The 16,873-nt window shown below is 37.5% G+C and overlaps 1 protein-coding gene across 1 annotated transcript in view; it reads right to left on the reverse strand.

Annotated features, from left to right (window-relative positions):
• LOC126456388 (uncharacterized) overlaps positions 1-16,873 on the reverse strand; it is a 109,830-nt gene that overhangs the window by 47,879 nt on the left and 45,078 nt on the right. Inside the window, exon 10 of the mRNA XM_050092141.1 lies at positions 5,365-5,550. Coding sequence (XP_049948098.1) covers positions 5,365-5,550 — 186 coding nt within the window. The remainder of the gene's footprint in view (positions 1-5,364; positions 5,551-16,873) is intronic.

The following is a 16,873-nucleotide window of genomic DNA, read 5'->3' on the forward strand; positions in this document are numbered from 1 at the left end:
AGATGTATGAAATAGATATTAGTGTCATTGTCATTGCGAAAGGGCTGACACGGTTCAAACTGAGCGAAGTTCCAAGAACCAATAGCACCCTTACCAAAGTCCATACTAAAATTTTGGCTGAGTTGGCCCCTCTTTTAAGTATAACCTAACAAAGATCCCTTGAATTAAAAAAATGATCCCAGTAGTTGGAAGAAAGCATAGACAACACCCGTCTACAAGAAGGGCAGCAGAAGTGATCCACAATACTAATCCACGAAACTACCATCCAAGATCCTTGACATCCATTTGTTGTTGGATTCTTAGAACATATTCTGAGCTCCAACATAGTAAGATGTCTTGAACATGATGACATGCTCCATGGAGCAGCATGGATTCTGAAAACACAATTCATGTGAAATGCAACTCACACTTTTCTCAAGTGACATATTGAAAGCAATCTATCACAACAGTCAGATAGATAGGGTATTCCCTGATTTTTTAAAACCATTTGACGCAGTATCACGTCTGTAGGAATTTTCAAAAGTGTGACCATGAACCATGGGTCTTGCCTTTGGTGGGGAGGTTTGTGTGCCTCAGTGATACATGTAGCCTTACTGTAGGTACAACCACAATGGAGGGGTATCTGTTGAGAGTCCAGACAAATGTGTGGTTCTTGAAGAGGAGCAGCAGCCTTTTCAGCAGTTGCAGAGGCCAACAGTCTGGATGACTGACTGATCTGGCCTTGTAACATTAACTAAAACGGCCTTGCTAGCTGAAAGCGAGGGGACACTACAGCCGTAATTTTTCCTGAAGGCATGCAGCTTTTCTGCACGGTTAAATGATGATGGTGTCCTCTTGGGTAAAATATTCTGGAGGTAAAATAGTCCCCCATTCGGGTCTACAAGTGGGGACTACTCAGCAGGACATTGCTATCAAGAGAAACAAAACTGGCATTCTATGGATCAGAGTGTGGAATGTCAGATCCCTTAATCGGGCAGGTAGGATAGAAAAATTAAAAAGGGAAATGGATAGGTTAAAGTTAGATATAGTGGGAATTAGTGAAGATCAGTGGCAGGAGGAACAAGATTTCTGGTCAGGTGAATATTGGGTTATAAATAAAAAATCAAATAGGGGTAATGCAGGAGTAGGTTTAATAATGATTAAAAAAAATAGGAGCGCAGGTCAGCTACTATGAACAGCATAGTGAACGCATTATTGTAGCCAAGACAGACATGAAGCTCACACCTACCACAGTAGTACAAGTTTATATGCCAACTAGCTCTGCAGATGACGAAAAGACTGAAGAAATGTATGATCAGAGAAAAGAAACTATTCAGATAGTGAAGGGAGACGAAAATTTAATAGTCATGGGGACTGGAATTCGATAGTAGGAAAAGGAAGAGAGCAAAAGTAGTAGGTGAATATAGAATGGGGGTAAGGAATGAAAGAGGAAGCTGCCTGGTAGAATTTTGAACAGAGCATCACTTAATCATAGCTAACACTTGGTTTAAGAATCACAAAAGAAGGTTGTATACTTGGAAGAGGCCTGGAGACACTGGAAGGTTTCAGATAGATTATATAATGGTAAGACAACAATTTAGGAACCAGATTTTAAATTTTAAGACATTTCCAGAAGCAGATGTTGACTCTGAACAGAATTTATTGATTATGAACTGTAGATTAAAACTGAAGAAACAGCAAAAAGGTAGGAATTTAAGGAGATGGGACCTGGATAAATGGAAAAAACCAGATGTTGTAGAGTGTTTCAGAGAGAGCACTAGGAAATGATTGACACAAACAGGGGAAAGAAAAACAGCAGAAGAAGAAGGAGTAGCTTTGAGAGGTGAAATACTGAAGGCAGTCAAGGATCAAGTACGTAAAAAGACGAGGGCTAGTAGAAATCCTTGGGTAGCAGAAGAGATATTGAATTCAGTTGATGAAAGGAGAAAATATAAAAATGCAATAAATGAAGCAGGCAAAAAGGAATACAAACGTTTCAAAAATGAGACTGACAGGAAGTGCAAAATGGCTAAGCAGAGATGGCTAGAGGACAAATGTAAGGATGTAGAGGCATATATCACTAGGGGTAAGATAGATACTACCTACAAGAAAATTAAAGAGGCCTTTGGAGAAAAGAGAACCATTTGTATAAATATCATGAGGTCAGATGGAAAACCAGTTCTAAGAAAAGAAGGGAAAGCAGAAATGTGGAAGGAGTATATAGAGGGTCTATACAAGGGCAATATACTAGAGTGAAATATTATGGAAATGGAAGAGAATGAAAACATTCCATTACATCTACTGATAGCCTTGGGAGAGCCAGCCACAACAAAACTCTACCATCTGGTGAGCAAGATGTATGAGACAGGCGAAATACCCACAGACTTCAAGAAGAATATAATAATTCCAATCCCAATGAAAGCAGCTGTTGAGAGGAGTGAAAATTACCGAATTATCAGTTTAATAATTCACAACTGCAAAATACTTACATGAATCCTTTACAGATGAATGGAAAAACTGGTAGAAGCCGACCTTGGGGAAGAAATATCGGAACACGTGAGCTATGACGCATCTTACAAAATAGATTAAGGAAAGGCAAACCTACATTTCCAGCATTTGTATACTTAGAGAAAGCTTTTGACAATGTTGACTGGAATACTCTCTTTCAAATTCTGAAGGTGGCAGGGGCCAAATACAGGGAACAAAAAGCTATTACAATTTGTACAGAAACCAGAAGGCAGTTATAAGAGTTGAGGGCCATGAAAGGGAAGAAGTGCTTGGGAAAGGAGTGAGACAGGGTTGTAGCCTCTCCCCGATGTTATTCAATCTGTATATTGAGCAGGCAGTAAAGGAAACAAAAGAAGAATTTGGAGTAGGAATTAAAAACCTTGGAGAAGAAATAAAAACTTTGAGGTTTGCCGATGACATTGTAATTCTGTCAGAGATAGCAAAGAACCTGGAAGAGCAGTTTAACAGAATGGACGATGTCTTGAATGGAGGATATAAGATGAACATCAACAAAAGCAAAATGAGGATAATGGAATGTAGTCAAATTAAATCAGGTGATGCTGAGGGAATTAGATTAGGAAATGAGACACTTAAAGTAGTAGACGAGTTTTGCTATTTGGGGAACATAATAACTGATGACAGTCGAAGTAGAGAGGATATAAAATGTAGACTGGCAATGGCAAGAAAAGTGTGTCTGAAGAAGAGAAATTTGTTAACATCAAGTATAGATTTAAGTGTCAGGAAGTCTTGTCTAAAAGTATTTCTATGGAGTGTAGCCATGTATGGATGTGAAACATGGACAATAAATAGTTAAGACAAGAAGAAAATAGAAACTTTCAAAATGTGGTGCTACAGAAGAATGCTGAAGATTATATGGGTAGATCAAAAAACTAAAGAGGAAGTATTGAATAGAATTGGGGAGAAGAAGAATTTGTGACACAACTTGACTAGAAGAAGGGATCGATTGGTGGGACATATTCTGAGGCATAAAAGGATCACCAATTTAGCGTTGGAGGGCAGTGTGGAGGGTAAAAATTGTAGAGGGAGACCAAGAGATGAACACACTAAGCAGATTCAGAAGGATGTAGGGTGCAGTAGTTACTTGGAGATGAAGAAGCTTGCACAGCATAGAGTAGCATAGAGATCTGCTCAAACCAGTCTCTGGACTGAAGACTACAGCAACATCATCATCATCACCACCACCACCACCACCACCATCAACAACAACAACAAGATCATTTGGGGTATCAAGCAATATTAGTGACCAGATTTAGGATTTTTCAGTAGGGAGTATACAGCAAGTTATCTTCGATAGAGTGTCATCATCAGATGTAGAAGCAACTTTAGATGTGCCCCAGGGAAATGTGTTGGGATCCTTACTGTTCATGTTGTATATTAATGAAATTGCAGACAATACAGACAATATTAATAGTAATCTCAGACTTTTTACAGATGATGCAACTATCGATAATGAATCACTGTCTAAAAATGCTGCACAGTTATTCAGTCATATATTGATAAGAGTTCAAAATAGTGTGCCAATACTGGCAACTTCTGTTAAACGTTCAGAAATGTAGAATTGTGCACTTCACAATGGCTATAATATCAACAAGTCACAGCTGGAACCGATTAACGCACACAAATATCTGGATTTAATAATTTGTCAGGGTATGAAATGTAACTATCACACAGTCTCAATCTGTAGGTCAAGCATGTGACAGATTGTAGTTCTTTGGTAGAATACTAGGGAAATGTAATCAGTCTGCAAAGGAGAGTGCATAAAAAACATTCGTGCGACTCATCCTAGAAAACTGCTGAAGTGTGTGGAACACTTACCACTTAGGACTAACAGGGGACACAACAAATACAAAGGAGGACAGCACAAAAGGTCATGGGATTGTTAGGCCCACTATGCCCATGGGAAAGCACCATAAAGGTGCTGTAGGAACTGAACTGGCAGATGCTTGAAGATAGGCATAAACTATCCCTTGAAAGTCTACTTAGAAAGTTTCTAGAATCAACTTCAAGTAAAGAATCTATGAATATGTTACAGCCCCCTATGTATTATTCCCATGGGGATCCAAAAAACAAAATTAGACTAAGTACAGAACACTTAAGGCATTTAAGCAATCATTCTTTCAGTGACCCACACATGAATGGAATAGGAGAAAGCTCTCATATCTTGTACAACGAGACATATCCTCAGTCATGAACATCTGAGTGGTTTGCCAAGTGCATATATAGATGTTCTCATTGATCATAATATCAACAGAAATACAGATCTGTATTTACAAATAAACAAGTGGCATGACATTTTACAGTTAGAACTTGTACAAGCTACTCTACATCTGCAGTATGCACAATGCAGCTCTAAGGAAATTAAAACTGAAGTGAAGTAAAGGCATCACCACAATGGTACTGGGCACATGAATGATAACCACAGTTAACTGGTAATCTACCTCATGACAGTTTTTGGTCACATCTTCGTCAAAAGACCACATATATCTTACTATGTGATGTGACATGCAGCCGGTAGATAGAATGAGTCAAATAGTTCATTATTCATGTTGTTGTCCATATTCCAACCACATTAACAAATGTAGGAAGTCTGTTAAGTGAAATATTTTTAGCTCATTCAATTTAGGAAAGTATCTAACATGACACGAACACTGCCTAACAAAACTAACAATTTATATTGCCACAGAATAAAAAAAGAGAGCGGAAGAACTGACTTTTCTTGGAAGCCTTTCATTTTCTAAACTAATAAATGCCAACTTGAGACAAAATAGTGTTGTAACATGCTGTTAAAAAAACTGTACTATGTCAGCAGAATAATTATACAGCAAGCCAAAGGAACAATGCTACTACCATACTCACAGATCTCTTATCTGGGCTCCGAAGTGCAGAACGATTTGGTGTTGCCTCGCTGTTCCATGCAGAAGGTACAAATTCTGCACCGCTGCCTGAACTTGAACTGTCATCATCGTCATCATCATTATCGTCATCATCCTCTTCTTCCTCTTCTATAACCTCCATGGGAAAATCTGAGAGTCCTTCATAGGCCTGCATGGCACAATGCAGAGGTCTCATTAAATTTTAAATACATTTATTTAGCTAAATTTTATTAAAAGAAAATTGTTTGTTGTATGAAAACTTGTTCAAATAGTACACTGAATTCAGAATGTTAAAATTGGAGCTCCTCAAGTTGAAAAAAAATTTCATTCACATATAATCTTTCAAAGTACTTTGTTTCACAGACCTTAAGTTTTTCTAGCACTCAGTCTTTAGTGGTTTATGTAATTTCCAAATCTTAGCATATTCTCCTAAACAGAGTTTTCAATGAGGAAAGAGAATGTATTTACATGGACATCACATTTACAATCAAGTTACTGAATGGATAATGTTTCTAGCATGGCACTATTAAATTACTAATTTTCCTTCTTCAGTTATAAGTTTATCCACATCACATGCACAGTGTGCAATAAAAGTCATTCAGATTTAATGTTACTCAGCTGAAATCAATATGCATAATACTGTTCAGTGAAAAAAATCTGCCGGTCTTTTACATGAGTTGTAGCAACTTTAAAAAATGAAAAACATAGAGAAATTAATGAAAATGTTGCCATAGTTTAATTTGGATCACTCAAGTGAAAGAGGAACACACAATGCAAAGGGCAACAGAAGTAATAGCTGAGGTTAGCAGACAAAGATTTTTATCTGCTGAGTGATCAATAATGTATAAAATCCAAAACAGGCTAAAGATAAGTGCTCATTAATCATTACAGATGAAAAGAAGCATAATTGTATTGGAGGAAGCAAATAAGACAAGCAGAAATAAAAAACAGAAAAAAATTCTAAAAAAAATAAAGATGAAAATGGCAAAATAGGATTAAATAATAAAGAAAATTGTGAAATTTTAGCAAATTTTTTTTGAAAAGTTGTTAAACTGTCCCATTCCAACAGATAAATTAGAATTTCCAGTGACACCTTAAAATCTAGAGGAAGATTTCCCGCCAACAGAGCTAGAAATTCATGAAGCCATCAAAACACTCAAAAACAATAAAGCAAGTGGTGAAGACTCCATTACAGCAGAATTATTGAAATGGTCAGAACCAAAAATCATAAAGGATCTACAGCTGCTTTTTCAGAACATTTGGAAAACTTAAAAGATTCCAGTTGAATGGAAAACAGCATTAATCCACCCGCTACATAAAAAGGGAGACAAACAAAATGTCAGTAATTACAGATGAGTGTCACTTCTGCCAGTGGCATACAAAATATTATAAAAAATTCTCTTCAACCGAGTGGTAGATACTTTAGACAAACAACCAGGAGAATATCAGGGTGATTTTCGAAAGGGAAGATCCTGTGCTGAACAAATTTTTAACTTAAAGTCAATAATTTGCCATAGAACGTTAACCAGCAAACCAATACTAGTGTCATTTATAGATTTCAAGAAAGCATTTGACTGTATAGACAGAGAAATGATAGATAAGGTCATTAGAGAATTGGTGTTAAATCAAAACTAGCAAACATAATTCGTGAAACACTAACAGGTACAATATCTAAAGTCAAATTTATGGGAGAAGTATCTCAGCCTTTTGAAATAAAAACTGGTGTTAGACAAGGTGATGGTTTATCACCTTTACTGTTTAACTGTGTTCTAGAAAAAATTGTAAGGATCTGGAATCCGGAGCTAAAAAAATCACAAAATTGAACCAATAACTCTGGGAAGGAAAACAAATGGAATTAAGGTAAACTGCTTGGCTTTTGTGGATGATTTTTCAATACTTTCAGAAAACCTGACAGAAGCAGTTACTCAAATAAACATTCTGGAAAAATTAGCAAACAGAACTGGTCTCAAAATTTCAGCTGAAAAAACAAAATTCATGACAAATATAAAAAATGCACCAAAATACATAGAAACACAAATAGGTAAAATAGAGCAAGTAAATAAATTTAAATATCTTGGAGAAACTATACAACAGAATGGACTAGAAAAATCTGCAATAGATGTAAGAATTAACAAAATGGAAAGAGCATATGGTTTGACCAAAAATATCTACAACAAGAAATGTATATCTAGAAAAACAAAACTAAAACACTACACCACAGTGGTACGACCAGAATGTTTATATGGATCTGAATGCCTAACAATGAACTATAAGATGGACAAACTAGAGGTACTGGAAAGAAGGATTATTAGAAAAATAATGGGTGTAATGAAAACTGCAGATGGTTGGAAAATAAGAAGTAATGAGGAGATCTACAAAAATATAGAGAAAATATCTGAAGTAATGGCCAAACAAAGATTAACCTTTTTCGGACATCTCTACCGAATGGATGGAAATAGACTAACAAAACAAATACTCCTATATTTCTGGAAGAAGAAATCGACAATAGCATGGATTACAGAAGTAAGAAAAGATCTTGAAAGAAACAACATCAAAGAATCAGAAATAGCAGAAAGAAACCATTTTAAAAACAAAATACTAAATTTGGAAGGCTTTCAAAGCAGAAGAAATAAAAAATCGGGAAAAACATGGACAGAAGAAAGGAAGAGACTTCATGGGGAGAAAATGAGGGAATACTGGAAAAATAAGAAACAACAACAAAGGAAGAAGAGGAACTGAAGTTGTTAATGTGATCCTAGTTGGTAAAAAAAAGAGCAGAGAGAACCATGTAGAGATGAACACAAATTAATAATTTAAATTACAGCAAGAAAGAGGAAATATGAAAGGAATGAAGAGGGTAAAGAGTCTAACATCTGCTAGAAGGCATCGTCCAACCTTTCAGCACATATGAATTCGAATAGCATGAACTGTAAAGCCCTAATTTTCAGAGTCTTCCTTGTTTTTAGCTTCTGGAACATGTATAACAATAAGGTACTTGAGTTTTTGATGTGCCCAGTTTGTCTGATACCTATTAAACAAAGATTCTGAGCTAATCAAACCAATAAAGAATGCTAGACTCCAGAATGAGATTTTCACTCAGCAGTGGAGTATGCACTGATATGAAACCTCCTGACAGATTAAAACTAATGTGCTGGACCGAGACTCAAACTCGGGACCTATGCCTTTCGCAGGCAAAGTTTGAGTCTCAGTTCGGCACACAGTTTTAATCTGCCAGGAAGTTAAAATGCTAGACTCAATCAACATGAAAAACTACAATTGAGCCAAAGGATAGTATGAGTATTCTCACAGTTTTCTCACTCATGAATTCTATTTTATCACTTGCACTTCAGGGAATATCTGAAAAGAATCACAATCACTCATAGTTATCAACTTGCACGTTACAGCACAAAAAGAAAAAAGCTGCCCCTCTGACCTTTTGAAGGGTTGTTTACGATGTTTAGTACAACACAAAACCCGTTTAACTATAAGATCACCAGATTATACATCAAAAGTGGATGCACACAAAATGTTTGTGGCATATGTTAAGTGAATGTTCAAATTTGGGAAATGTCATGTTCTATAAATATGAAACGTTTAATACAAAAGAAACAACAAATGTCAAAATTAAGGTATCAATGAAACTGATGTGCAACCAGGTGTGAAGAGTCATGCAAGGTAATGACTATCCAGGAATTCAGAAATCAGCAACTAAGAAACCAATAAAGGTCTGTTGCAGTGCAATTATCACATTAGAAATATCAGAGGAATTCTACAGCAATTAATGAATTGCCTATATGAATATTACTGGAACAGTGAGTGGGTAACTAGTAAGAAAGATATGCGCCTACTTTACAGGGAACTGCATTCTGACTGCATGAAGGGAGATTGAGGACAAGAGTTCCACCCAGTCACAAATTAACAGGGAGATGAGGATGAGAATTAAGTTTCTTATTAATGTCCCTACAACTCCGGTTCATGCTCCAAATAAAATGTATGAAGCAGCAAATTTATGTGGTTCTAGAGAGAAGCATTAACTACTGAGGTTGAATTATGCTGATATCAGAGGGTATGTGAAAGGGACATTTTATGGACTTATGTGGCCCATAATTAAGAGACAATAAATATCTTCAGCATATTTTGTTGTTGACTGATAACAAATTCAAAAAGTTACAATCAGAACTTAACACATGCCTTCTGGAATGGTCCTCTCCTGGCCAAGAAGGAAGCTGGTAGAGGCTTTGTATGCTTTGAAGAACTGGAGTGGACTTGTCGCTTTTGAATGTGTAGATGGGCAAATAAGTCACTGGAATACATTGACAAAAACTGAGGAAAACTTATGCACTGTGCTGCCTTTGATGAGTTCCTTGAGCATTTAAATAGAACAATATTTATGACACACGTGACTTCAGGCTGTCTTGGTGTATTTCAGCTATGAAATCTTCTTGGGTTATCAGCCGAAAGGCATCATCATCTTGTCGCAATATTTCAATGGATTCCGGATCATCTTCACCTGAAGATATGGATACGGAATCAACTGAAATGTTGCAACAAGATGACGATGCCACTTGGCTGATAACCTGAGAAGATTTCACAGCTAATATCTTGGATAATGCCAAAATCATGTCACAATTGTTTTGTTTTTGTTTTGTTTTAGGGCACAAAAACAACTGGGGTCACACATGCCCAAGTCAAAACTACAGAACACAAAGACAGAGAGGAGTTAAAAACTGACTACATGCAATCCCAATCAACTTACGAGAAGACAGCTAAAAACAGGGATGTGGAGAAAGGTCTATAAAATACACCATAGTGAAATGGAGGTCCAGAACTAAAAATTAAATGACCTTAACTATATTGCTACGATGGATAAAAAGTAAAACGCAGTCGACAGCCTGTGTGGCGTTTGCTTAAACAGCAGATAACTCAGACAGAAAACACAAGCGGGAATGTAAATGGTTGAAAAATGGGCATTCCGTCAGGAAATGGTGGATGGTTAAAACTTGGGTGCAATTCATGTTGTGATGAAAGATAAACATTTTCAAAGCAGAGTTCAACATCACATTTGGTATTGAAGTGGACTCCGCTTGTAGCTGTGTAAATTGAGTCTCCAATGTCCAAACTTCGTAGCTAATGCCAAAAATGTAGAACAACATAGCTTAATTTAAATTTCTCTTGCTTGAAGACAATGAAGTTACAGTTAAAATGCAGCCAAAAATGTGGTATTCAGCATTTCAACAAAGAAAATGAAATGTGAAATTTCACAGTGATTGTTAGGCACAGGAAGAGGAGATGAACAACAGACTGATAACAGGCCCTTGTAATACAATAACAGCTGGATAAGTATGAGGGGAGCAATCAGCTGGGCCTTATTGATAAACTATTTTCAGCAAACACTTAAAGTTGTTTGGTGGGATGACAATAACTACATGGGAAGGATCCTATGGACAATGAATGGAATGACATTTTTTAAATTTTTGGCCAAGCAACCGAGTTGTAACATAGTTATTCTTTGCTAGTTTGAGTTTTGATAGTTCTCTGTTATTGATTCCACTGTCAAGTTGTTGGAAGAAATTTTGGAGAGAAATAAATAGTTATCATATTTACAGTCATCTTTCTGTGCAGTAGAGATAGTGCAATGGACTGTACCTGCAAGGCGGTGATCCCAGAAAAGCAAGGCAAGCAGTAAATTTGAGCACATCAAGAAAGCGAGATAGTAACTTCGCATTATGAATCCAAATGCAATCAAATACAACAATAAATTTCACTGCTACAGGGAGATTTGCAGAAACAATTTAAAGGCTTTCAATTGAAAATTACAGACAGGAGGACTAGATTTCACACCTACAGAGGCATCGGCAACAGCCTGCATAACAGCGGCACATAACGCAGTCGCTGACCCATGAATGAAGACAAGTACGAAAGTTCCTACAAGAGAAGCCCAAGCTACAGTTTGCCATGTTGGAACTAGCATTCACACAGAACAATGTTACAGACTACACTAAATTTTTGGTGACTGTCAACAATGTGGACACATGAGCAGTAGAGACGGAGTCAGATGTTATATTGAAACTGCCTGCACAAGACCAGTAGTGACACCTGAGAGACATGGTAATACAACATCCATGAAACTCCATATACCAATGGATGTAGCAGGCTCTGCATTCAGGCACCTTTCAAGTTTTGGCAGCATCTCTGAAGTATCGTAGACAATGTCAAATGACACACTATGACATGTCTGGGTCAGATACCTGCCACTGTTTGTAAAAATGGTAATAGTCACATGTACCTCTGATGACGTCAACTCTGTGGCAGACAAAATACACAAAACAGTGGGGTAAGCGGGCATGATAGTGATAACGCAAGGCATGGAAGATTTCAGCAAGGTGCAAGTTGCACCAATAAGGCAAGTGCCACGAGTTAACACTGATGCACAAGTCTGTGATATGAAGCTAAAAACTGATGCAATGCAGAAGCAGCTTTCAGCACTAGTGGCAAAGAAACAGACCTCTCTTGGACGACAGAGGCAGGAAGCGGGTGTACAAGATGAGCAGATATTTTGGTACCGCAAATTGTTCGACCCTGCAGGGATTATCATGCGCTACACACCAAGGCAATCCCTGACTGCTACCCTTTTTCCAGTCTTCAGGATTTTACAAATGTGTTAGCCGGAGCCACAGTTTTCAGTGTGGTAGGTTGCAAAAAGGCCTATAACCAGATTCTGATGGACAAAGTAGGTGTTCCCAAGACTGCTGTCACAACTCCTTCCAGCCTCTTGAGTTTCTCTGCATGCAGTTCATGATTTAAAAAAGTGCAGAGATTCATTGATGAAGTACTGAGGGAACTAGATTTCTTCTTCACATACCTGTGTGATATATTGTATTTTTACAGATGGCCAAATTACACGATGACCACCTCAAGATGGTGTTCGAGAGAATCGAGAAGTAAAGAATAGTAAAAAATGAAGCTAACTGTCTCCTCTGGCAGAAATAAATCACATTCTTAGAGCATGAAGGATCAGCACCAGGTATCTGTCCTCCCAAAGAAAAAATGTAGGCCATTAAAAACAGCCCAAGACTGGTGAATTATCATCAGTTGCAGAGGTCCACAGGGATCATCAACTTTTAAAGATGGTGTCTAGTGGGGATGGCAGAGATGAAGGCACCATTGGCAGCCACACTGCCAAGTAACAACTGTACTGGGAAACAGAACCTGCCTTGGATGTCTGTCATGCAACAGACCTTTGAGAGGTAAGAGCCAGTTTAAAAAAAGCAGTCCTTTTGTCACACCCTATTCATAATGTGCTGCTGGTGACAGTCAGCCAGTCTGTGATTGGGACAGCCTTGGATCAAAAAGTTGTGGGTAGATGGAAACTTTAAGTGTTTTTGTCAAAAAAGCTTTCAAAAGCACATGCTAAGTGGAGTGTGTATGACAGGGAGCTCCTGGCCATTTACGAGGCTATCCAAAACTTCTGACCTTACGTCGAAGCTCAGCTGTTTACTGTTTATTCCGATCATAAGCAGATTACCTTCACCTTTCAGGGGAGGAAAGAAGATTGTTCTCCACAGCAGTTCCACCAGCTGGAGTTCATTGGGCAGTTTACCACTGATAATAGGCACATAAAAGGGGCGGATAATATGGTTGCAGATTTTTTTTCTGAAGGTTCAGCAGAGTTTATATGCTGGTAAATTTTGGCCAGCTAAGAAAAGGGCAAGCCACAGCTGAATAGCTACAGCAAATTATTGCAGGGCAACTTGATGCCCCTTCAACTCAAGCAAGTGCAGGTACTAGGCAAGAAGGGGCTTATTTGGTGTGATGAGTCCAAACATCACATAAGACCATTCATTACTACAACAATGCAATGCTTACTATTTGACAACAATAAGTCACAGACAGTGTCGTGGGGGTGATGAAGCAAGCTGATGTGCTTGATAGAGACGCACCTGTACAACAGAAAGGTCAAGGAATGGCTATACCAACCACAGCAGCCCTATCTGAAGTGGGTACTGGGCAATCAACAGTTGTGACACAAACACCAGTGACTTTCAAATGTGGTGGGTTTGTCATAAGTACCCACACATACCAGGAGCTCCGAGTTATAACATAGTTATTCTTTGCTACTTTGATTGTTGACAATTCTCTCTTACTGATTTTGTTGTCAAGTTGTTTAATAGAATTTTAGGAAGAAATAGTTATTGTGCTTACAATCATCTTTCTGTGCAGTAGAGATAGTTCAATGAGCTATACCTGTAAAAAGGTCAGGACGGCTGGATGAGAACTGAATGCCTCTAATAAAAATAGCTATGAATTTAATGCAGTTGTTCCACATCTTGATTCTTAAAAGACAAATATATTCTAGAAATCAGAATGCTGGCATTTCTTTGTTTTAAGAAGAAAATTACACAATTCTGAATAGCAGATAGCATAGCAAGTCATGATTCAGACATTCTTTTCAACATATATTGTCTTTACTGAAAACAAACTCCCAGAAATTATGTTTACATTATCAACTGAATTTAAACTTGTTTTCATGTGTAGTAATGATTGATGTTATGATTAACAATAGGCTGAAGTGTAACTGCCTACAAGAAGGTGATTTTTGCTTATTATTAATTCATTCTCCTGCAAGCACAGGGAAGCAGACCAAGTCTATTATGACAGATGTTATGACTACTTATATTGTCAGCACCAAAAACGTATGTAACTGCACAAATACAGTTTTAAAATATAACTGAGTTTATGATTAGCACTACACTATGGGGGAGGGGGGGGGGGGGGGGGTTGAGGAGAAAATTGGCCAATTAATTGCTGAAACTAAGTAAGTCACAAAGCAAAAAAATATCTTATATATTAAACTGAAATTATAATTCAGCTCATAGTCCAGGACAGCACAATAAAAATAAGTTCTTATAGTTTTTCACAACAATCCCTTTGAATAAAAATTAATGAGTTTTTCAGTTACATCTATTCAACTGTTAATACCGATGGCCAGAAGATGTGAGTATTTGTGATGCACTACTGTTTCTGCATCTGCAGCCACTATTTACAATTTTTCCAACTTGTCTCTTTATATTCACTGATATCTATCTGTCTATGTCCACTAAGTAACATAGTTTCCATTAAAAGTATTGCCACTAAGTTGAATTTCTGCAACTTCCTTCATTATAGAATTCCAAAATGTTGTGGTCTGGACCATGAATTTTGTTTAGTTCAATGTGATTTTGTAACAATTTCCTAGGACATGATCTGCAACCACCTACTTGCACCACTTCCTCAGTTTCAGTTGGGATTTCTGTTCTGCACAGCATTCAGGAATAGTTCAAATTATCTGACTGAGCAAGGTGGTACATTCACTCAGATCTGTCAGATTTATCTTTTTCAATGTACATCAGCCACAGTCTAACACCCAAAATTTCAGTACTGGTAACTGATAAAAAGATACTTTTTTGTCTGTACACTTGTGGTTTGTATGAAGAAATTAAAAAGGCATTCATGCCTTTACTACTAGGATCAATACATAATCATTGCTGCTTAACATTGGCATTAAAATATTTTGCAACATACAAATAATCAGATAAAAGTTAATTTTGTTTCATGCGTGCATTGTTATGCCTGTAACAGAATTATTGATGCTCTTCAATGATTGTATTTCTATATTATTCCCATAAAGATACTTGTATAGAATGATATCTCACCTCTCCCTCCAGGAGATGCTGCACTATGATAGGACTGGTTGTGTGGGTGGTGGAGTTTGTGTAATCACATGAAGTTGAGAGCTACACTGTGTAGCTGTGGCAAGGTCACTGCCCAGGGTTTCTAAGCTGTACAGGGCTCAGCAGATTAACCGTAGTGTGTCCCATAATGTCTCACCAATCTCATGTCACATATCCTGTACACCTCAACACTTCATACTACAACCACACATGATGATGAACCCCACCAACTTCAGTTTGGCAAACAGACACAGAAGGGCAGCTCTCCAACCCGCAACACAAAAAGCATCAAAAATATATGTCTACAACCTTCAAGAGAGATCACATAATCTTCTGCAGCATACAACTGACCTACCATACGATGATATATCTTTACCGGCACATGTTCAACATATGAACTGTTTGTGAGGATGTCCATCTTCGACATTTAAAAGCAGTTGGAGGTGAGCTGAAAATGCTGTGAGCCTGGCTCTAGCAAGGCTTAGCATTAGATATGTGTCTCACCAAACTCTTTGCATCAGGCAGGCAGCTAGTTTAGCACAAATAGGTTTGTTGGACCCCTACTGCTAAGTGGACATTCCTGAGATGTTGGTATCTTGGCCTGGGTTAAAACATAATGGGAGTAATTTATTCTTAAAACAGGGCACACTCAACTACTTTTGTACTCAAATGCTGGCACACAAAGTTCGATTAAAACAAAATATCTTGACTCCTTATGAGTTGACTGCTTCTACCACACCCATACAGGGACAATAAGAAGCAGGACACTTGTTTGGACTGAAGATAAACTACTGAAACTGGGGGTATCAAACATATGCAGGAAGGAAGAGAATCGGATAGAACTACAGTCAGGAAATGTCTTTTACTATAGAGGTACAGGAAAGGAACTCAGGAGTAGGCTTTATCATCACCAAGAAAATAAAAGACTAAATTATTGATATTGAAGGAGTCCCAAACAGAATAGCAAGAATAGTATTATAAAAGATACTCATTGGAAATAATACTACTGAGCAAGGTAATGTGCAGCTGTAATATAAAAATGGGGACAAAGTTTCAAAATGGCTCTTCACTAGGACACTTTGGATTCAATGCCAGGAATGATAAGGGAGACAAGGTAGAGAATTTTGCTCTCAACCATGACCACTTTATGAGAATCAAGGGTGGGAGTATAGCAGTTCATCTAAATTGGGAATTTGGAATAAGTTTTTATACCACTCTAACATAATTACTATTTTCCATCTCATTATGATAGCCCTGTAATTGAGATTTTACACTTGAGTCATTCCTGTGCCTTTAGCAAATCCAATTTCATACTCAGCATGTACTAAAACAGTTTTCTAACTGGCACTTCGGTTCATAGTAACTCTCAAATCCCATACTGCCAACACTACTTTACCCCAAGTATGGAGACATCTTGTCCATGTATACCGTTGGTCTTTTTGGTCTATTTTCAGTCTGCCATAGTGTATGTCAATATTCAGCACATTGTACTGTAATAACACCCTGCTCTATCAATAAGTGTCTGCCAAAGATTTGACAGCTCTCCAAAATACATTGCTTTTATCTGAGAAGGTTATCTTGCCTCTAACAATGGGGAGAACTTTATTAACTGGAAGAATGTCCTTTTATACTTCACAGTACTTGAAGAATGTTCAACACACTGAAATCATCTAGTTCCATCCTCTTCCAATGAGTATGATGTTTCCCATGTCTCATTCATAATTTATGTTTTTCCCACAATATGTTGCCTACTGCCTTGTCAACTCTTTGCACAGCTTTCCC

Source organism: Schistocerca serialis, chromosome 2 (genome assembly GCF_023864345.2).
Source record: "Schistocerca serialis cubense isolate TAMUIC-IGC-003099 chromosome 2, iqSchSeri2.2, whole genome shotgun sequence".
Classification (NCBI taxonomy): Eukaryota; Metazoa; Arthropoda; class Insecta; order Orthoptera; family Acrididae; genus Schistocerca; species Schistocerca serialis.